The sequence below is a fragment of the Saimiri boliviensis genome, chromosome 1 (assembly GCF_048565385.1).
Source record: "Saimiri boliviensis isolate mSaiBol1 chromosome 1, mSaiBol1.pri, whole genome shotgun sequence".
Taxonomy (NCBI): Eukaryota; Metazoa; Chordata; class Mammalia; order Primates; family Cebidae; genus Saimiri; species Saimiri boliviensis.
This window is the reverse complement of record NC_133449.1, coordinates 72,886,260-72,909,070: the sequence shown is the minus strand read 5'-3', so window position 1 is coordinate 72,909,070 and position 22,811 is coordinate 72,886,260. Positions and strand designations below refer to the sequence as shown.

Sequence of the window (22,811 nt, the reverse complement as noted above, 5' to 3'; positions counted from 1 at the left end):
TTTCACCAGACCCCTCTACAAAGAAAATGTCAATTATTATATCTTTAGCTAGTCTCTAAAACTATAGAGACAGACATCTTACTTCAGTTTCATTCTGACTTTTATTCCCATTCTGACCAAATTCCTTTTTTAGTATTGACTCAAATTGTTTATCTGAGTCTGTGCCCGACCTTTTGGTTCTAGGGGCATTTCTATGGCCCCTTTTCTTTCTTTCTTTCTCTCTCTCTCTCTCTCTCTCTCTCTCTCTCTTTCTCTCTCTCTCTCTCTCTCTCTCTCTCTCTTTCTCTCTCTCTCTCTCTCTCTCTCTCTCTCTCTCTCTCTTTGATTGGTAGGGATGAGACTGAGGGGAATCTAGGGAAAGGATTACCAATTACAAAGTCATCAGTACTTTGATACCAGTATGCCACTGTATATTAAGTTGTTCACCACAGAAGAAAAAGAATTTATTTGTTACTTTGGATCTTCTCTTCTCTTGCTCTGTTTGCTAAGTACTCAGATCTATTTGGAGAGCAAATATTCTTTTTTAAAAAAAAATCACATTGTACTTCCTACGAAGTTGTGTTTTGCTGATACGGAAAGAACTAAACTAGCATTCAACCTTTTTAAATATAATTGTTAGTTAAACTATCTGATGTCTCTTAGAAAAAGTAAAAAGTACTCCAGAATCCAAATTTGCCTGTGATGAAGGATGTAATTTTCTTTTTTCCATCCATTCATGGCAGAAAATAATTCCTGCTCTGTGATTCTAGTGATGTTCCTGGTGACTCTAGTGAAATAATGTGAAAAATATGTAATGGTCGTCAGACATGAAGATAGAGCTGACACAGCCTCTTTGCTAGCAGGAGCTGGCATGTGAGTACAATACACTATTCTTGGATACATAAGTATATTGGGAGTGGCAGCCGCTTTGACAAGATAGGAATAAAACTATTATTATCAATCTGTCAGTAAAAAAATCTAAAGCCATTCTTTAATGAGGGAAACTGAGTCTCTTTCATGATGGCTGATGCAGTCATGGTTTTAAGAACATGATTAAATCATGCCAAAATAACTTCCTTTTATTTTATAAATTACATGTATTTATGGTGTAAAACATGATGTTTTGATATATGTATACACTGTAGAATGGCTAAACTATTTAACATACACATTGCCACAAATACTTATTTTTTGTGGTGAGAACTCTTTAAAACTACTCTCTCAGCAACTTTCAAGTATGCAATATATTGTTATTATCTACAGCCACCATCATGTACAATAGATCTCTTGAACTTATTCCTCCTAATTGAAATTTTTCCTTTGACCAACATATCTTCAATCCCCCCAATCGCCACCCTCTACTAACTACCTTTCTACTTTCTGTTTCAGTGAGTTCTACTTTGTAGAATAAATCCACATACAAGTGAGATCATATGGTTTGCCTTTCTGTGCCTGGCTTAACAAAATATCCTTCAGATTGAGCCACGTTATTGTAAATGACAGGATTTCCTTCTTTTTAAAGGCTGAATCATATTCCATTGTGGTTACCATATTTTCTTTATCCATTCTTCCTTTGATGGACAGTGAGGTTGTTTTCGTATCTTGGCTATTGTGAATAGTGCAGCAACGAACATGGGAGTGCAGATATCTCTTCAACATACTGATTTCATATCCTTTGAATATACATCCAGGGATTGCTGGATCATCTGATAGTTTCATCTCTAATTTTTTGAGGAACTTCCATACTGTTTTCCATAATGGCTATACTAGTCTACATTCCCGCCAATAGTGTACAAGCATTCTCCTTTCTCCACATGACCTCTCCAACATTTGTTAGCTTTCTTCTTTTTATTAATAGTCACTCAGGTGTCAGGTGATATCTCATTGTGGTTTTAACTTGCATTTCCCTGATAATCAATGATGCTGAACATTTTTTATATACTTATTGGCCATTTGTATGCTTTCTTTTGAGATATATCTATTCAAGTCCTTTGCCCATTTTTCAAATTGGGTTGTTTTCTTTCTATTGAATTGTTTGAATTCCTTATATATTTTGGATACTAACCCCTTATCAGATGTCTGGTTTGCAAATACATTCTCCCACTCTGTAGGTTGTCTCTTCCTTCTGTTGATTGTTTCCTTTGCGCTGCAGAGCTTTTTAGTGTGATGTAATCCCATTTGTCTGTTTTTCCTTTTGTTCCCTGTGATTTGGGATCATATTTTTTAAAAAATCATTTTTCATACCAATGTCATGATGCTTTTCTCCTATATTTTCTTCTAGTATTTTTACAGTTCCAGGTCTTACATTTAAGTTTTTAATCCACTTTGAGCTGATTTTTGTATATGGTGTGAGATGAGGGTTTTTCATTTTATTTATTTATTTATTTGAGATGGAGTTTCACTCTTGTTGCCCAGGCTGGAGTGCAATGGCACAATCTCAGCTCACTGCAACCTTCACCTCCCAGGTTCAGGTGATTTCTCCTGTCTCAGCCTGCCGAGTAGCTGGGATTACAGGCATGCGCCACCATGCCCAGCTAATTTTGTATTTTTAGTAGAGATGGGGTTTCTCCACGTTGGTCAGGCTGGTCTGGAACTTCCGACCTCAGATGATCCACTCACCATGGCCTCCCAAGCGCTGGGATTACAGGCATGAGCCACCATGCCCAGCTGAGATGAGGGTTTAATTGCATTTTTCTGCATGTGGACATCTAGTTTTCCCAGCACCATTTATTGAGACTGTCCAAAGCAAATTTCTAATGGAGTTGTCTAAAGAGTCACCAGAGCTAGGGCAGGTAGTGACCTATATGTGCTGCTCTGGCCCACAAAACACAAGTACTAACCAGGAATGTTACCGTAGATTGAAGATGGCTGCAATTCTTGATTATTCCCACCATTGAGTGGTGGGGTCTAATTCTTCTCCTTTGAATTTGGGCTGGCCTTAATGATTTGCTTGACTGACAGAATGAGAAGGAAGTAATATTCTGGGACTTCTGAGGCTAGGTCAGAAGAAGTCTTGCAGCTTCTACCTACATTTCTTAGACATTCAGTCTGGGGGAAGTCAATCACTACACAAGAGATTTGACTTCACCAAGATTGCCATACTGTGAGGAAACTCATGCTAGCCACAGTGAGAATGCAAGAGATGCCCAGCTACCCCGAGTAGATCCAAACCCCCTAGCCAAGGTGCCAGTTGTATGAATGAAAGAGGCACCTTGGACATTCCAGACTCAATAGATGCAATGCGGGAAAGAACTAAGGATCCTAAAAGATAGCCAGAACCTAGGCCACAGGCAGAGGAGCCCAAATGAGGTGTCCTAGCCATTTCCAGCCATTAAGCCACCCCAGCTTGGGGTTTTAGTCATTGTGAAACAGAAAGGAGACCTTCTGTTATCCCCTGTCTGAATTTCTGGCCTATAAAATTATGAGCATAAAAAATTGGTGGTCATTTTATGCCATTTCTTTTTGAGGTGGTTGTTGTTTTATACCAGCATGGTTTAGGCTGGTTTGTTATGCAGCAATAGATCATTGAAACAGATGTTGAAGACAGCATTTATATTTCTCAGCTATTGCTACAATAATACAGTACTCCAGAATAACACATGACTCCAGAACTCAGTGAGTTTCAATAAGCAGTTATTTTTCTCACACATGGGTCTATGGGTTGATTGGGGTGTTCTTCTTTAGGCTATGAGGCAGCCGGATTTGGTCAGGGATGCAGGCCAAATTTGGACACACTCCTTTCTTTGTTCTGGTGCCAGGCTGAAAAGGCAGCATCTATTCAAGGCATGCTGGGTCACATGTATGCAGGAGTCCCTGTGCGATTTTGTGAAAACATTTCGATGCCTTTGCTTGCATCACATCCACTTTGTCCACTAGCCAAGGAGCCACATGGCCAACCTCAAAGGCAATGGGGTAAGTAAACTCCTATCTAAGTGGGAGAAACAAGGGAAAAAATTTTTGCTGAACAATAATACTCTAGCCTATCACGGGATCAGATGACAGTGGTGGTAATGCCGTCAGGCTGGATCACTTGTAAGGCATTGCTATAATTCAGCACTTATGCATCTAGAAACCAGGGAGAGCACAAATAAGGACTGTGGGGAAGGTGTCTAACACAGGAATCAACTTTTTCTTACACAAAATACCTATAAACAGGAGGTATGTAAAATTATGAAAAGACAAAAAAAATGCAAAAGGAGAGGAACTAAGAAAAGAGAGAAAAAAGTGGCAGAGAGTGAAACCCTTTCATAGTTATGGTAACACCCCCAAATATTGTTGCGGCCAGAAGAGGACACCTGTTTCTTAGTTTGCCTCACAACTTGACTACAGGGCAACCCTCTAGAGACAAAAATGCCCCAAGAGACCAGCTCCTTCCTAAGGAGAGTTTTTGCTAATTCAATGACAGATACACATGGCATAGTATAAGGCACCCCCTAACAGTGCTCTCACACTTAGCACGACACTATGGCTAAATAGTTCATGGAGTTCCCCACTTCCAATTGAGGGTTGACCGACTATTATTGCAGCTTTGGAGTGCACAGGTAAAGCACAAAAAGCCACGGGCAGCAAGCACAGTTGGTGCAGTGGGGATTCAGAAAGGCTATGGGAGGAATGTGGTATCTAAACGGGGACTGGATGGAGGGCAAAACAATGTGGAAGCAGCACACAGTCCCATTTTTGCAGGAGGCCTTGAAGGCACAAGGCTGGAGAGCAGGCTGAGGCCAGATCATGGTAGGCCTTGAATGCCAGGATGAGGAACACATTCTTAATTCAGTGGGAACCACTGAAAACTTTTGATCAAGAAGTGATATGAAGTTATCCTCCAATATCATTTTTCTGTGCTCCTTTAGTAACAGAAACTCCAGTTTTTTAACTGGGTGCCTGCCTGTGTGAAACAAAAATTACATTCCCTAACTTTTCTTGCAGCAAGGAGGTATGGTCATTTGACTAAATTCTTATCGATGAAATATAAGAGAAATAATGTGTGTGATTTTTAGGAAGTGTTTACAAAGGAAGAAGACAGGCCCTCGTTGCTCCTTCTTTTCTGCTGGATGAAAGCTGAACCTTATCCTAACATGTATATTACTCATTAGGAAGATTAGCCAGGGGCAAAGCAAAATACAGGATGGTTGGAACAAGAGGAGCATTGGAGATGGGAAGACTAATTAGGAGAACACTTCAATAGCACAGATAGGAAGTGAGGAAATAACTGAGCCAGTGTGGTAGCAGTAGGAAGAGATGGGATGAGCAGATGTGATAAATATTGTGAAAGGAAACTGTGGGACTTAGCAATTGATTAGATGAGAGAAGGCACTACAGAGGAAAGAATCAACGTTCACTTTGAAGTTTCACACAGAGGTGACTGGGACATCAATTATGTTTTAACAGAAATAGGGGAGTAGACGGATGAGCAGGCATGAGGAAGGCAACCATTAATTTGGTTTCGAACGTTTTAAGTTGGGATGCCTGCAGGATATTCAAGTGGAGATGTAAAACAGGAAGTTGGAGACTCATTTCTGGAGTATGATTTAAGAGTCTTTTGCATAAACATGGTAGTCAAAACAAAGGGAAGGGCTGGCTGGCAAAACATGGTGTGTATCTGTAGAAATTACTCTTTCTTCAGTGCACATAGAGAAATGAACTGCATTCTGGAAAGCCAGATACAAATATGTGCAGCTCTTCACCTGACACTACACCACCCCTCCCCCTCCACACACACCCCCTACAAGTTCTAGCCAATAGCTGGCTAGCTCCAAGCAATGACATACACTCACTGTCTCAAAATTTGGACAGCTCCTTAAAGTTCCTTATGAAGACATTTTGATTTGCACAAACATCTATCATGACATGTTTTAAGATGACACCCTTTTTAGCAAGAAATCTATAGTAAATTGCCTTCCTCCTTAATTGAGGTTACCCACACTTAAGTCTCCCCTTGCCTGGCGCAGTGGTTAGTGCCAGCTACTAAGGAGGATCCCATAAGCCCAGGAATTGGAAGACCAGCCTGGGCAGCATAGCAAGACCTTGTCCCAGAAAAATAAGAAAGAAAGGAAAGAAAGGGAAAGAGGGAAGGAAGGAAGGAAGGAAGGAAGGAAGGAAGGAAAGGGGGAAGGGGGAGGGAGGGGGAGGGAGGGGGGAGGGAGGGAGGAAAAAAGACGCCTTTAAAGAACAATTCTTTTCAAAAGCAGAATAATATAATAACTGTGACACAGTCAAAGGACGCAGCAGAAGTTTCCCTTATAACTCCCATGGCCAAATCAGATATCAAATAAAAGATGAAATAAAGAGGAAATCCATAGAACGTGAACAATGAGGAAGCGTTCAGACTGGCCAAATCGCCGTCTGCGCTGTTTTCATGCCAGGGCTCGGGCCTGGGGATGGAAGAGGTTAAAATACAGTGGCTTGTGTTTCAGCTTAGGTTACGTGGCAGAAACCAACTGGAAGTGGTGGCGTGACAGCTGTTTCTTCTAGAAGAGCTTTGAGTCTTCCACCCCCATACCGAAGACAGCTGCTGGGCGGGTGACCCAGCCCCATCCTGGTAGCCCGAGGACACACACCCAGGAGCGCCCCGGTGCGCGCAGTGGCGCGGCCCAGGCGCACCGGGTTTGGTGGCACCGCGAGCCCCCTTTGTCGCGGTACGGCTGTGTTGGCGCCCTAATGAGCATGTGCTAAGGCTCCTCTCATCCATCCATTTCATCCATCCTCCCATTCGTCCTTTGTCTCAGGGCAGGACCGTGCTGGGCACCATGATGTGCTTTATTACCCGAGCCCCTCAGCACCCATGAAGGAAAGGATTTTCCGAAGGAGGAGACGCGGCGGCAGGACCTCCCAGGGACCCCTACTTGGCGGGAGAAACGGGCGAGCTCTGTAAACGAGTGTGGGCGGCGCGGGGGCAAAAGCACCTCCCGGGAGAAAGGGACCCTTCCCCAATCTCCAGGAGGAGGAACGCCTCCGCGTTCCACATTATCGCAGGCCGCCGGCCTCGGAGGACTCAGATCCCGGCCGCGGGAGAGGGCCCGGCAGGTGCCTACGAGCCCGGGCGGTCCTTCAGCCCGCGCCTCCCTGTGGTCGCCCCGAGCCGGCCTCTGTTAGCTGGGCGGGGAGGCGGCTTTTGGCGCCGGGATTGGCCGGCGCCCTCGTGTCCCGGCGTCCCCGCGGCCTCCGGAGGACCCTCCCGACCAACCGCCCCTGCCCGGCACGGGAGAGCCGGGAGGGGCCCGGAGACGCCCGGCGGCGGCTGCCGGGCTGTGATTGGCCAGCGTCGCGGGGGGCGGGACGGCGGGCGTGAAGGGGGCGGGCTCGGGCCGCTCCCCGCCCTCCTCCTTCCCGGTCTGCGTCCGCGCTCACTTCAGCTTGCATCATCTCCAGCCTGCGGCTGCTCCGGGGAGGCTGGGCGCGGCGCGATCCTCTCCACCGGTGGCTCCAGCCCGCACTCCGCGCCTCGTGTCGCCCTTCTCGCACCTGGTCCTGCTCCAGGCCGGGAGAGCCCGGGGGCGGCTTCCCAGAACCTGCGGAGCTCAGTGGCCGATCTCCCCTGCGCCGACTGACCCATTCACTGGGAGCCCCGTCTTTTGCCAGAGCCCACGTCCCCTGCCACCTCTAGCTGGGAGCGGCGTGCAGCGCCATGGAGAAGAGCAACGAGACCAACGGCTACCTCGACAGCGCCCAGGCGGGGCCTGCGGCCGGGCCTGGAGCTCCCGGGACCGCGGCGGGACGCGCCGGGCGTTGTGCGGGCTTCCTGCGGCGCCAAGCGCTGGTGCTGCTCACGGTGTCCGGGGTGCTGGCGGGCGCGGGCCTGGGCGCGGCGCTGCGCGGGCTCAGCCTGAGTCGCACGCAGGTCACCTACCTGGCCTTCCCCGGAGAGATGCTGCTCCGCATGCTGCGCATGATCATCCTGCCGCTGGTGGTCTGCAGCCTAGTGTCGGGCGCCGCCTCCCTCGACGCCAGCGCCCTCGGGCGTCTGGGCGGCATCGCCGTCGCCTACTTTGGCCTCACCACGCTGAGTGCCTCTGCGCTCGCCGTGGCCTTGGCATTCATCATCAAGCCGGGGTCCGGTGCGCAGACCCTTCAGTCCAGCGACCTGGGGCTGGAGGACTCGGGGCCTCCTCCCGTCCCCAAAGAGACGGTGGACTCTTTCCTCGACCTGGCCAGGTAACGCTCTCCACCTCGCCCAGGGTTCACAGTGGGAGACGCCAGATCTCGGATGCCCTCCGGTTTATACACACATATGTTCATATACTCCCAAGAGTTAATTCTTAGTTGGTTGCTGGTGGCGTTTAACGTTTTAAAAATCTCAAAATGACGTATGGAGTCTTTGCGTGCTGACCACACCTTTGCAAACAGCTGGGGCTCACCGCACAATCGAAAGAGCAGGGCTGCATCTTTGAGCAAGAACCAGTCTCTACCGTTAGGTGGGCGTGTGTTAGGAAAGAGCCAGCCGTCCCACCTGTTCTTTACTCCTTGTACTCTCGCGCTGCTCTCCCCGGTAAAAATGTTCCGACCACGACCCCAGTGGCTTCGCCCTATTTTCTCCCACGTGGTGCCTACAGCTTCTGGGAGCACTGGTTACGTTTTGCCTGTTGGGTCATCCGACTTGCAACCTGTTACCTTCTCTGTTACAGTCCTTGGCTGCGAAGGAAGCTGGCAATTTTCTGCAGTTTTCAGGGGACCCACAGATAGTAGGGCTGGGATTAGCTGAGTGAGGCGTATTATGAGTGAAATATGCCTCTCCTGAGGGCTCGGGACAGGTTGCTGTCCACCCTAGTAAACACCACTGTAGAGTGTTGTGTTTTAAAGGCCTTTCTTTGTGCGAAGGTATGAGTTCTAGAGGAGAGGGAGAGAGGCATCTTCACTTAGCTTTGCCTGCTTTTTGTGATTCTTGGAAGTTGCAATTCATCCTTTGAGATGATGTAGTATCCTTTCTGGGACTTATCCAAAGCCTCTGTCTCTCCTGGTTTCTTCATTAGCCCAAAGTTCACAAATGGGGAAACTGCAGCCTGGAATCATTTACTGATCTAACCAGGTTCAGTTGAGTGAGGAGTCCAGCTGGCTCCCTCTCCAGGTTTGTGATGATTTTGGATTCTGAACCTTGGAGTTAATATATTTTGACTTGAGTTATTGAGGCAAAGCTCCTCATTGTGAGGTTGTGAAAGACAGCAAACCCTGGGCAAAGTGACTTGCCTTTCCACTGTTTCCATTTCTCCCTCTGGAAAATGTGATGGCTGTCTGCACTTAAGTGAGAGATTGTTCATTTAAAACAACAAAAATCTAGAAAATCTGTATAAAAAAAAAAAACAAAACAAAACACTCAGACCAAAAGTTATTGCCAAAAGGGCAGGTAGTGGTGGCCTATTAGGACTTTAAGGGGATCACAGCTTTTTTTTTTTTTTTTTTTTTTAAGAGTCTGGGTCTTGCTCAGTTGCCCCGACTGGATGCAGTGTTGGGATCCTAGCTCATTGTGTCTTCGAACTCCTAGGCTCCAGTGATCCTCCTGCCTCAGTCTCCAGAGTAGCTAAGATTACAGGTGCATACCACCACACCTAGCTAACTTCTTAAATTCTTTAAGAGATGGGGTCTCACTATGCTGCCCAGGCTGGTCTAGATCACAGCCTTTGTTCTGTGACTGGCAGCTTGATATTTGGAGTCCAGACACTTTTTAATTTTGGGAACTTTTAGGTGAGTGCTGAAGTCTCCTGAGGTTGAGAACACCTTTAGCTTATTACCTGCAGGATGTGGGTCAGCTCTCTCAGGAAGGGAAGGCAATTACGGGGTTAAAGGATTATGCTTTGCAGGGGTCTGTAGCCCAGGGAGGGAGAATGGATGTCCAGCTCTTCCCTGCTCCTGGTTTACACCAGGAGCCTCAATAGGATCTTTTATCTCCAGAAGAGAGGCCGGTGGTGATAGGGGATACCTCATTACCTCCAGCCCCAGAAGGGACTTCTTGTTTCCTGATCATGGGTTTCTAGTTTGAGACCCATGCCCCTTCAGCTCCTGCTTCTGACATGAATGGTGACCCAGCGTCATAGCTTAGCAGTGTGGGTACAACTTTTCAATGACCTGGGCTGCACCTGCATGGGAGGGCTAAGAGAGGCTTTGTTATGGCTTGTTGGGAATAGGTAGTGTTTCACAATTCTTCCAGCAGCCAACTTCATCTAATCCAGCAGCTCACAGATAAAGGTAGGGCAGGTAGTATATCCTATTTTACAACTGAGGAAACTGAGACAGAGATTAAGCGATTTGCTCAAGGTCATGGAGTGGCTTATAAAGAGGATTAGAAGGACTGTGGGTCTTCTACCCCACAGTGCAGGGCTCTATTTCTCCTAATCTTTCCCCAAGTCAACATGCCTTAGTAATGTCACGTACCTAGCCTAGTGTGACTATCTCAGAAATGCTTCTCTGGGCCCAGAGACGAACCAGGTAGGCATATGACTGGGTCAAGACAAATGCCCCCTTCCTCCAGCCAGCATGGAGGCTGAGCTCCTCAAGTGAAGGAAAGCATGTGTGCACCTGCTGAGGTTTTCTCTTAGGCTGAGCAGCTTATAAAAGGAAACTAAGTCCCTATTCACCCAGAAACGCTTTCTGAGTCTGGAGAGTCTCTGCGGTCAAATTTTAAAAATGACTTCCTTCAAGGAAACCTCATGGATATGGACTTCATCTGGGCATCTTCTTTGGAAATGCAGCGCCCATTCCTTTCTTCCTAGGGCCATGTGAATGCAATTGAGACTCTGCAAGTAAACACCTCAGTTATCCAGCAGGCCCTCTCCAGGTAGCTGCCCAGAATTTAAACACCTGGAAGACTGAGGAAAGCCTCTAATGAGTTAGCTTAGCTGCTGCCGAGGCTTTGTGCTAAAGTTCATGCCCTTTCCTGATGGTAAAGTGCCCCCCGCCAAATTCCACTAGGGTCTCTCTGCCATGATTCCTAATTTAGTTTTTAAAGCTGGAGCTACAAGTCAGAAAGAGATGAAGGTAATAGATATTTATTACACGTGTATGTGTGTGTGTGTGTGTGTGTGTGTTTTAAATTCAGAATGTCATTGCTGAGTGGTTTGATTTCCGAACACACAATGGATTAGGAATAACGACGTAGAATAGGGAATTGGGATGAGAAGGGTGGCGCTAGAAGCACTGAGAAGGGATGGCCAGTAGTGCTGGCAGGCGGAAGAATCATAATCTCTTCCTGAGCAGCCTGGAGTTCTGTGCCTGGGAACCCAGAATAGTATACGACTTTCAGAACCGTGTATGACCCAAGCAGTTGACTTGTGGCTTTTCATCAAAAATGAAATGATTGGGCACCAAAGAGACAGAAACAGGTCATCAGGAAACTAGTCACTGTGGAACTTCTTGGTCCCTAACAGTGCTTACTGGTTGTGGGACATGTCCATAACTGTTCCATTCCTTGGTTTCCTCATCTTTATCATAGGAATCATGATGGTACCTACCTTGCAGGATTGTTTTGAGGGTTAGCTGGGTTTTATGTCTGAGAGCTCTAAAACACTTAGAACAGCGCTGGCCCAATACACCTGTGCTCTTGAGAGATTGTGTTTTCCAGTTCACCTGAGCTAATAGGGATGGTCTTCTTTCCATAAACTGAAATAAATGAGAGTAAATGGGAAGAAAAGGAATGTTTAGGGGAACTCAAGATGACTTGAAGCTAATGTAGTCTTTAGGGATATTGGGAACCACGTGGCTTCTGGAGGAGAAGTGAACAGTAACTATGTTTTAGCCTGCTAATTAATAGAATCACACTATGGGAAATTTGCCAAGTGAGAAAAGTCAAAAGTCAACATGGAAGAGGCTTCCGTTCTGAAATGGGACAGAAGTCCCCACAGATCCTCACTGACATTCCAGCTTTTTTTTTTTTTTTTGAGACGGAGTTTCGCTCTTGTTACCCAGGCTGGAGTGCAATGGCGCGATCTCGGCTCACCGCAACCTCCGCCTCCTGGGTTCAGGCAATTCTCCTGCCTCAGCCTCCTGAGTAGCTGGGATTACAGGCACGCACCACCATGCCCAGCTAATTTTTTGTATTTTTAGTAGAGACGGGGTTTCACCATGTTGACCAGGATGGTCTCGATCTCTTGACCTCGTGATCCACCCGCCTCGGCCTCCCAAAGTGCTGGGATTACAGGCTTGAGCCACCGCGCCCGGCGGACATTCCAGCTTCTTGTTCCCCTGCCTTACACACTAATGATCTCCAGTTGACCTCTGCTGTAAATTGAAGGGATTGAGGCAACTGGTTTCTAACATTTCCTTTGGGCTCTGAAGTTGGTAGTTTTCAAATGGAGAACCAAGGCGTAACTGCCAAGGTGGCAGGTAGGGACAGAGCCTCGGCCCAGGGCTCTGGTCTGTGCTGGCAGCGAGAAGAATGGCCGTGGACCACCATCTTGTAGTAGCACAGTAGGGTGTGGCCATGCATATGGTAAATACAATTAGGATTTTGTCTGTTGCCCAGTTTTCTAGTCTTTTTCCCCCCATTCACGCTCGTTTTCTTAATAGCAAACTGCTCTGAACCTTTCCCTTTACAGAGGGAGGTGTTCTGGACTTACCTCCTTCCCAAGGACTGGTGTGAATATGTATGATGCTTCCCAAGCTGCAAAGAACACATTTCTCGAGTAGGTGCATAAATAAACAAGCCCATCAGAGACTGGGATTTAATATCAGCCCCCTGCGCTTGCCTTGGCAGCACATGTGCAAGGATGACGCACAATGTGATGTTCCAACATGAGGCATTCCATATTTTTTAATTAAAAAAATAATAATGGTAATATTAGCCACCAGATGGCAAAGTTGAGTGAGCTGTGAACAATTTCTTTTAATTATTGACTGTGGTGGGTTGTTTTAACTATGCCCGTGTCTCTCTCTCCTGCAGGCAAGATGAAGACTTAGCACATCTAACAAGGATCCAAATTAATGGTGGTGTCTCAGCCTAACTAGTGACTAAAGTAAAATAATAACAGCTTTTAATTTTTTTAATAAAAGATTTTAACTCTTGACCATTTCTTTTACCACCCAGGAGGATACCTGAATAGGTTAGAGTCAGAAAAAAAGCATAAACCTAGGGAGGTGGGTGGTGATAAGAAGCAGACACTAACACCAACCACCTGGGTTGCCAGCCAGTTCTACCACTTACTTGCTTCATGAGCACAAGTCTCTTGGCCGCTCTGTGCCTCCATGTCCTTATCTGTGAAACGAGGCTAATGAGACCCATTACCTAGAATGGTTGTGAGGATTAAATGAGTTAATATGAGTGTTTTGCTAATACTCTAGCGCAGGTGTCCCCAAACTGCGGCCCCCTGAGGCCATTTATCCACACACACACACACCCCACCACACTTTGGGAAGGGGCACCTCTTTCATTGGTGGTCAGTGAGAGGAGCACAGTATGTGATGGCCCTCCAACGGTCTGAGGGACAGTGAACTGGCCCCCTGTGTAAAAAGTTTGGGGACGCCTGCTCTAGCGTGTCCCAGCCTCTCAGGGATAGATGAGGGATATTTGATATTGAGCATGAGTGCTGGTCTTAACCTAGTTTCCCCCAAAAGTTCCCCACTCCAGGGGTTTAGCCCTACCCCTTTCCAGCTGGAATCTAAAACTGGATATAGGCCTTAAAAAGAGGATAGATTGAGCCAGGCACAGTGGCTCATGAGATCAGCCTAGCCAACATGGTGAAACCCCATCTCTACTAAAATACAAAATTAGCTGGGTGTGGTGATACACGTCTGTAATCCCAGCTACTCAGAAGGCTAACGGGTGAATTGTTTGAACCCAGGAGGTGGAGATTGCAGTGAGCCAAGATCACGCCACTGCACTCCAGCCTGGGCGACAGAGCGAGACTCAGTCTCAAAAAAAAAAAAAGAGAGAATAGATTTATACCCCCATCATCAGAGAGCAAGTCCACTGGCCCCAGACTTTTCTCAGCTCAGCCTTGTAGGGGGTATCAAGATCTGAAGGGGCACATCCCTGTTAACTGGCTCTGTAACAATAAACACTAGGGATAATAAATATTTATCAAGTGTACATATCATGCCATATCCTGTTCTGAAGAGTCTTTCAAATTTTAATAGATTTGGTAAAGAATTTTTGAACTTAAATAAAAGGAAATATTATGACCAAGCAAAAGTAAATTGTTTTACATTCTTTTCATATAGAACAGAGAAATGCATACCACCCTTGAGAGCAGGATCAGAAGAACAAACAGTATCAGATGTTACAGAAAGAACATTTTTGAAGTTTTTCACCGTGTGGCTGCATGTGTCTGCACAGCACCGCCACGGTGGTTCTACATTAGCCAGTTCAACCTCATTTTATACCAATTTTTCTGTTTGTTTGTTTTGAGTAATGTATTCAAAGAATCTTATAGCACTGGAAAAGCTTGTTCATTCATTATCTCCTGGTTTGGTCTAACTTGGGCCTCTAGATTTAGTAGTGTATCTTAGAGGTTTCACACATTTTTAATTCTGACCTACCATAGAAATACATTTTACATTAGGACATCCATGCTATACCTCTCCCCACACTCCCACATACTCAAACCAAAACACAGGTTCCACCAAACAGCGTTTTAAGTGGGATACATGCTGATATTTTGTCTAATGTAGTTCATCTTTTATAAAATACTGGTTAAAGCCAATACATTGATTTAATGGCCTACTGATGTTTGAGAAACTTTGGCCTAATACATGTGTAATTCATGTAGGTCTCTCAGGATCAAACAACAGAAAAAGGAAATATTTGCAAACTTGAATAAGACGAAGAGCTCAGTGCTTAGAAGCATCCTAACACCCAGTGAAATTGGGTGATGTGCAGAAGTGAACACAGGATGACCATTTGGTCCTCCTGACTTCTGGACTCTGGATTTCAGTACTCTACATCTGGGCTGTCCATTATGATAGACACTAGCCACGTGTGGCTATTTTAAATTAGTTCAAATGTAAATAAAAGTTAAAAATCAATTCCTTGAGGACCGGGCGTGGTGGCTCACGCCTGTAATCCCGGCACTTTGGGAGGCTGAGGCAGGTGGATCATGAGGTCAGGAGTTTGAGACCAGCCTGGCCAACATGGTGAAACCTCATCTCTACTAAAAATACAAAAATTAGCTGGGCATGGTGGCGTGTGCCTGTAATCCCAGCTACTCTGGAGGCTGAGGCAGGAGAATCATTTGAACCCAGGAGGCAGAAGTTGCAGTGAGCCGAGATTGCACCATTGCATTCCAGCCTGGGCAACAGTGCAAAACTCCATCTCAAAACAAAACAAAACAAAATTAAAAAAGAAAAACAGTTCCTTGATAGCATGGCCACATTCCAGGTGCTCTATAGCTGCATTGCTGCCATGCTGGACTGCACAATTTCAGCTGGATGGTGCTAGCCTAGATGGAGCAGAGATGGGAGATGTATCAACTCTGACTGGGCATTGGTGTCTCTGTGCTAAATGAGGGGATGGAACTGGATAATCCCTTCCAGCTCAATGTCTCTGATTTCGAAAGCCCATGAAGCTACTTGGTGAATGTGAGGAGTTGGGAACAGTGCCTGAAGACAGAGCTCTGAGCAAAACTGTTTGCCCAAGAGGCAGCTGATCCCAGATTAGAAGAGAGCTCAGGAGTGAGAATCAGAGTTTACCACAGCATCTGTGTCTGAACACCAATTGAGAGAGGGAAAGTAGAGGACAGAGAAGCATTTTGCTTTATTCTGGCAGCCTTGTCTTTTTGCCCTTGGTGACAGCAGGAGGGAACTGCTCTTGCTCCTGGTCTGTGGAAACCAGAAGATGAAAGTGAAGGAGGATGCTTTCTATGGGTGCTTCAGCTCACTGACCCCCAGGAGAGTCTTTCCCAGGGATTGTTATCTGAGAAGTGAGCTGTATATTCTAAAAAAAAGTTCAGCCCTCCCACTGAATGTACATATTTTTTTAGTGGGACAATCTCTATCAGTTATTACCATACTTTTTAAAATACTTTTAAACAATTTCAAAGTATGATTTATGTACAATAAATGTACCCACTTTAAATGTACAGTTCAATGAGTTTTGACACATGGATAACTCATGTAACCACCATCACAATCCAAGATAGTGAACACTTCCATCACCTGTGACTCTCAGCAATCCTCATTCTCCACCCCTGGCCTCAGGCAGCTAACCTGCTTTTTATCACTATATGTTAGTTTTGCTTTTTTAGAGTTTCATATCAATGGAATCGTTTATTATGTACTTTTCTTTTTCAGTCTTGTTTTGCTCAGCACAGTGTTGCTGAGATTATCCATTGCTGTGTATAACACTTGGCTCCTCTTGATTAACAAGTGGTATTCCGTTGTATGGTTTTTCATAATCAGTTTATCCATTCATCTGTCGATGAACATCTGGGTTTTGGACTATTATTAACAATGCTATTATGTATACAGGTCCTTTTTGCAGTCATATATTTTTATATTTCTTAGGTAAATATCTAGGAGTGGGCCAGGCGTGATGGCTCATGCCTGTAATCTTAGTACTTTGGGAGGCCAAGTCAGGCAGATCACTTGAGGTCAGGAGTTTGAGACCAGCCTGGGCAACATGGTAAAACCCTTTCTGCACTAAAAATAAAAAAAAAAATTAGCCAGACTTGGTGGCACATGCCTCTAGTCCCAGCTACTCGGGAGGCTGAGGCATGAGAATCACTTGAACCCAAGAAGCAGAGGCTGCAGTAAGCAGAGATCCACCATTGCACTGCAACCTGGGCAACAGAGCGAGACTGTCTCCAAAAAAAAACCTAGGAATGGAACTGCTGAGTCCTGTGGTAGATAGATATATGTTTAACTTTATCAGAAACTGTCAAAACACATCATGTTCTTAAGAACTTGATTTTGAGGGGAGGGGCAGCTGTTGCTGGTTTGCCTCTGGACTCCTCTCTTTCCATTGGATTCTGAACAGTAGAAACTGTAGACAGTCTGAAAACAGGTCGGCGTGCCAGTGGCTGTTAGGTATGGAAGTTCTGGGTTAAGGTCAGAACCTGTTCTGGATGAGATAGTACTGGGTTATTGCTTGTATGAAGGGATCAGGCAGGACAGATACACGGAATTAAACAAATGGTGTTGTGCTCTTTAGAAGAGAATGCATTTCAAGGCTGTGGGAAAGGCTGTGCTTGCGCCAACTGAGAAAGTAGCTAATCCCTGCAGGATGTGAGGTATTTGCCGGGAAAATTGTTTCCCATGAGGAAAGTGGAGGGCTTCTAACCCAGCTCTTTTCTGAACTTCCCGGTCCTCAGGGAGAGAGAACCTTGGCGCAGCTCGGTCTGGCAACTACTAAGGATTGTTGTGTGGTGGATACAGAGCAGAGAGACCGTGGCACAGGGCCCCTTGCTGCTTCTGACTAGGACAGAAAATGGAAATGAGATGGCAAACATAGCCCCAAGAATGAAATATGTAAGAAAGTTGCTTTGTAATGGAAATAGTAGCAAATGTAAGTTGTTATTCATCTATACTGTGAAAACGAGCCAATAAGTTGCTGGTCTGTTTCTACTTTTTAAAAAGTAAATCTAGCTGTGATAAGAATTAAACTTCTGGTCATAGTTTTGCAATAATTTAATTCAGCTAAAGATTTTTGTAGCCGGGGTTGGTGGCTCAAGCCTGTAATCCCAGCACTTTGGGAGGCCAAGGCGGGTGGATCACGAGGTCAAGAGATCGAGACCATCCTGGTCAACATGGTGAAACCCCGTCTCTACTAAAAATACAAAACATTAGCTGGGCATGGTGGCGCGTGCCTGTAATCCCAGCTACTCAGGAGGCTGAGGCAGGAGAATTGCCTGAACCCAGGAGGCGGAGGTTGCGGTGAGCCGAGATCGCGCCATTGCACTCCAGCCTGGGTAACAAGAGTGAAACTCCGTCTCAAAAAAAAAAAAAAAAAAAAAAAAAAAAAGATTTTTGTTTTTCTGCTTAAATGCAGGCATGTACTCTGGTATCCTCTAAATATGCTAAAAGCAGTCAGGTTTTATAGACAAGTTTGGGAAATGCTGGGTCACAGGCTCTATATGCTGGCTGTCCTGTGAGAGCACCCTAGGTGTTCTAGTGCAGTGATTTTTGCATCTTATTAACTTTGTTGGCTGGTATATTGGTTACCTATTGCTACGTAACAAACTACTATACATTTAGCAGCTTAAAATCTCACACATGTATTATCCCACAGTCTCTCTGGGATTAGGAATCTTGGCACAGTTTGGTTGGGTCCTCTGCTTCAGAGTCTTTTACAAGGCTGCAACTGAGGTATTAGTCAGAGCTAGGTTCTTACCCGAACATCCACCTGGGGAGGGATTCACCTTTGAGGTCATGCTGATGTTGGCAGAATTCAGTTCCTTAAAGTTTGGACTGGGCACCTCAGTTGGCTATTGGCTGGAGACCACTTGCTATTTCTAGTCTTGAGGGCCTTTCCAACATAGCAGCTTGCTTCATCAAAGCTTGCAAGCAGAAGACAAGAAGAGTCAGCTAGCACAGTGGAAGCTACAACCTTATGTAACCAAATCATGGATGTGACATCCCATCACCTTTGCTGCATTTATTTGTTTGTTAGAAGCAAGTCATAGACCTGACCATACTAAAGGGATTGCCCCAAGTGTGAATACCAGGAAGCCACCTTAGACTCTACCTGCGACAGCTGGGTTGCAGCCAGACCTGCCTACCTCTGAAACCCAATGCACTGCAAATAGTTGCCTGGAGATCCTGGTGAACAACCCAGCTTCTTACAGAAGTAAGAATTAGTGGATAAGTATGACACAAATTAAAAAGAATGATCCAGAGTCTTTTGCCCTTCTAGACTTACTGTTCTTGCAGGAAGTGAGAACAAATGGACTGTCAGCTGGAATCAAATTTCTTGTATATCAAGACTAGCATCCTACGCAGACCCTAGGCCCTCAGTAAAACTATTTGCATGAATAGATTTTAGGCTCCATTAGCTTGATTGCCCTCCTTTTATAATAAATGTTTATAATATCCTTATTCTACAATGAAATCCATGAATAAAATGTCCTTGCCCACATAATTTTAAAATATCAATATGATGTAACTAATATAAAAAGCAAAAGGAATATAATTATAATAAAAACAGTGTGTTTCACTATATACATGCTCTAAAATGAAGTGGTTGAATGCTTGCTCCTAAACTTAGAATCACTGCTAATGAGATAGTTATAAATGCAGACTGTTACTTGACACTGGGTGTGGAATTAGAGACTCAGATTCTACAATTTGCTCTGGTGGTGTGACTTTCCAGGAAGACAAATAATATTTGGAAACATTCTGAACAAAACAAAAATCAACCCATAATTTACAAGTAGTTACATTTCTGAAAAATTCAGTGTATGTTCAAATTGTGAAAAACAAAACCTTTTTTTTGGAATTAGTTTAGTCTTGGGTAGTTATAGACAGGTTTTTATCCACAGATATGTCACACAAGACACTGGAAAGCCAAGAGGGCCTTGAGACGATTCATGACAGAGGTCTCTACTGCATTTAACAGGACAAATGTGTGGGACCTGGCATTTCCCCCCCCACACTCCCCTCAATTCAGGAATGCCTCAATTTTGCAGTAACAAAAACGCCCTTGGATTTTACTAGTGGGCAGCACCTCGACATTGCAAACCTCTGCAATGGTGCCTAAACTCTAGGTGAGAGGAAAGCAATGCAGGTATAGACTTGGATGGACACAGTTAAGCCCAACTATCAAGGAGTACCATGAGAGAGATGAAGATGAAAATCAGTGTCCTCAAAGTATCTACTGTGGCCCAGCAGCACAGCCATAGTCAGGGTGCTTAAATCAAGCAAAAGATGCAGCATGAGCTGCGGGTGGTGAGAGAATACTGTGTTAGGCTTTTATAAGTGGACATCTCAAAGCAGATACTTTGCACACCGAATTTTAAGAATACGGATCTAGCCAGGTGCCATGGCTCACGCCTGTAGCCTCAACACTTTGGGAGGCTGAGGCAGGAAGATCACTTGAGCCCAAAAGTTCAAGGCTGCACTGAGCTAAGAGCACACCACTGCACTCCAGCCTGGGCAACAGGGACCCCACCTCTAAAAAATTGTTTTAAAAGAATACTGACAGTATGCTTTCTTTTCCAACAGAAACCTGTTTCCCTCAAATCTTGTGGTTGCAGCTTTCCGTACGGTAAGGCTTGATACTTTCCTAAAAATATGAAACTTTGATGGAAGAAATATATAAATTATTGCTATAGAGTTGGGTAAGGTAGAACAGGGAGAGATGGTGGGGTTAATAAAACTTGGTAACATTGGCCTAAACCTTTTTTTTTTTTTTTTCAGATGATGTGTCACTCTATTGCCAAGCTGGAATGCAGTGGCGTGATCTTGGCTCACTGCAACCTCCACCTCCCGGGTTCAAGTGATCCTCCTACCTCAGCCTCCTGAATAGCTGGGATTACAGGCGCATGCCACCATGCCCAGCTAATTTTTTGTATTTTTAGTAAAGACTAGGTTTCACCATGTTGGCCAGGATGGTCGTGATTACTTGACCTTGTGATCCACTCACCTCAGCTTCCCAAAGTGCTGAGATTACAGGCGTGAGCCACTGCTCCTGGCCTGGCCGAAACTTTTATAAATGGGTGCCTAGAGTTAAAAAATAAAAACAACAACAAAATAAACACTGAACAAACAAAACTTTCCCAAATGTCCCACTGGCTCCAAAATTTTTTTACGTTATTTAAGAAATACCCTTAAATCACATTTTGGGGATATCTTATATATTGCAGACTTAAAAAAAAATACACTTTTATCTTTTCTTCTGACTATAAAGATAATATGTGCTCATTGCAAAAAAAAAAACCTAAAATACAAAGAAGTGTAAGGAAAAAAAAATCATCCATAGTCACTGCCTAGAGCTACCCATTCTTTTGGTATACCTTCTCCAGATATGTTTTTTCTATGCATGTATACACATACATTTTTAAAATAAGCATACAGGCCGGATGCAGAGGCTCATGCCTATAATCACAGCACTTTGGGAGGCCAAGACCGGTGGATCACTTGAAGTTAGAAGTTCAAGACCAGCCTGGCCAACACGGTGAAACCCCGTCTCCATTAAGAATATAAAAATTAGCCGGGCATGGTGGTGTGCCTGTAATCCCAGCCACTCAGGAGGCTGAAGCAGAAGAATTGCTTGAACCCAGGAGGTCTCCACCTGGGTTCTCTGCAGTGAGCTGAGATCATACCACTGTACTCCAACCTGGGTGACAGAGTGAGACTCCATCTCAAATAAATAAATAGGGTGGGCACAGTGACTCACACCTGTAATCCCAGCACTCTGGGATTACAGGTGTGAGTAATCTGAGAGGCCGAGGTGGGCAGATCACCAGAGGTCAGGAGTTCGAGACCAGCCTAACCAACATGGAGAAACCCAATCTCTACTAAAAATACAAAAAATTAGCTGGGCGGGTGGTACATGCCTGTAATCTCAACTACTTGGGGGGCTGAGGTAGGAGAATTGCTTGAGCCAGGGAGGCAGAGGTTGCAGTGAGCTCAGATCCCACCACTGCACTCCAGCCTGGGCAACAAGAGTGAAACTCTGTCTCAAAAAAATAAATAATAAAAGATAAGCATACATAGTATGTACACACACTACACATGTTGCTTCATAGTCTGCTGTTTTTTTAAGGCAGCATATTGTGAATATTTTCTCCTGTCAGTAGATACCCTTCTGCATAACACCATGGCTGTAGAGTATTCCATCCATTGTAAGAGCATAAGGTAATTCTCCTCTATCAGTCCCCCACTGATGGATGTTCCGGTTGTTTCTGGTTTTCCCCTACGTTTTGGCAGTGCTGTAAGTAACATTCCTGTGGCCATTCTTTACACAGAGAAGGAATATAAAGGTCTAGATTATATGGTCTAATCTGATTGCTTTTTATAAGCAAAAACTTTTCTGTTTCTACTTACAACCTCTCATTTTTGTTTTGTTTTTTGATCTGCTTATAAGCACAGGAATGACTTGTATATATATTGTGAGGTAGGAAAAAAACAGAGGTGTGTGGGGCTTTTTTTAGTGCCTGTCACAGAGCGGGTGTGTGGGTTTGTTTGAACACCTCTGCCTTTCTGTAACACTGATAAATCAAAGATGAGAGAAGCCAGAGCCCAGCAAGGGTAGGCAGAAGCAGGCCTGTGAGTCTATACTTCCTAATGGGCTCCTGCTGACAGTTCAGGGGCCAGGTGCCCTTAGAAGGGGTCAGGAAGGACTGCATTCCAACAGATTCCACTTGTTAGTATATACTGCCGCAGGGAGACGCCTGTGTGCACCATGCAGAAGCATGTGAAATCAACCAGGGGACCAAAGCTGCAGAGATGTCTCACTTCTGATAAGTGAGTCCCCCAAAGACACTCAGCTCGAAGACACTGTCTTGCCTCACATCCCTGGCTTTCGAGAGTGGAGGCTCAAGCCAGATTAGAAACAGACAGTAGAAGGCCGGGCGCGGTGGCTCAAGCCTGTAATCCCAGCACTTTGGGAGGCCGAGGCGGGTGGATCACGAGGTCAAGAGATCGAGACCATCCTGGTCAACATGGTGAAACCCCGTCTCTACTAAAAAAATACAAAAAATTAGCTGGGCATGGTGGTGCGTGCCTGTAATCCCAGCTACTCAGGAGGCTGAGGCAGGAGAATTGCCTGAACCCAGGAGGCGGAGGCTGCAGGGAGCCGAGATCGCGCCATTGCACTCCAGCCTGGGTAACAAGAGCGAAACTCCGTCTCAAAAAAAAAAAAAAAAAAAAGAAAGAAAGAAACAGACAGTAGAAGCAGTCAAGCTCAAATAAGCTCTAGAACAAAGTGGGGCATAAATAAATGAATGAAAATAAAATGACACAATGAAATATGAACC

General features: G+C 45.1%; 1 protein-coding gene and 1 long non-coding RNA gene across 6 annotated transcripts in view; one reads left to right on the top strand and one right to left on the bottom strand.

The window, feature by feature from the left end:
• The window catches only part of LOC104650542 (uncharacterized), an 88,233-nt gene extending 80,318 nt beyond the window's left edge, over positions 1–7,915 (bottom strand). For all 4 annotated transcript variants that reach the window (XR_012517621.1, XR_012517622.1, XR_012517623.1 and 1 more), the window contains exon 1: positions 7,826–7,915. This is a non-coding gene — a long non-coding RNA (uncharacterized LOC104650542). The remainder of the gene's footprint in view (positions 1–7,825) is intronic.
• The window catches only part of SLC1A4 (solute carrier family 1 member 4), a 34,234-nt gene continuing 18,725 nt past the window's right edge, over positions 7,303–22,811 (top strand). Inside the window, exons 1-2 of one of the 2 annotated variants that reach the window (XM_074399061.1) lie at positions 7,303–8,130; positions 20,056–20,098. In XM_074399061.1, coding sequence (XP_074255162.1) covers positions 7,604–8,130; positions 20,056–20,098 — 570 coding nt within the window. In that variant the 5' untranslated portion in view covers positions 7,303–7,603. The remainder of the gene's footprint in view (positions 8,131–20,055; positions 20,099–22,811) is intronic. The other variant, XM_003922690.4, reaches the window with a different exon arrangement.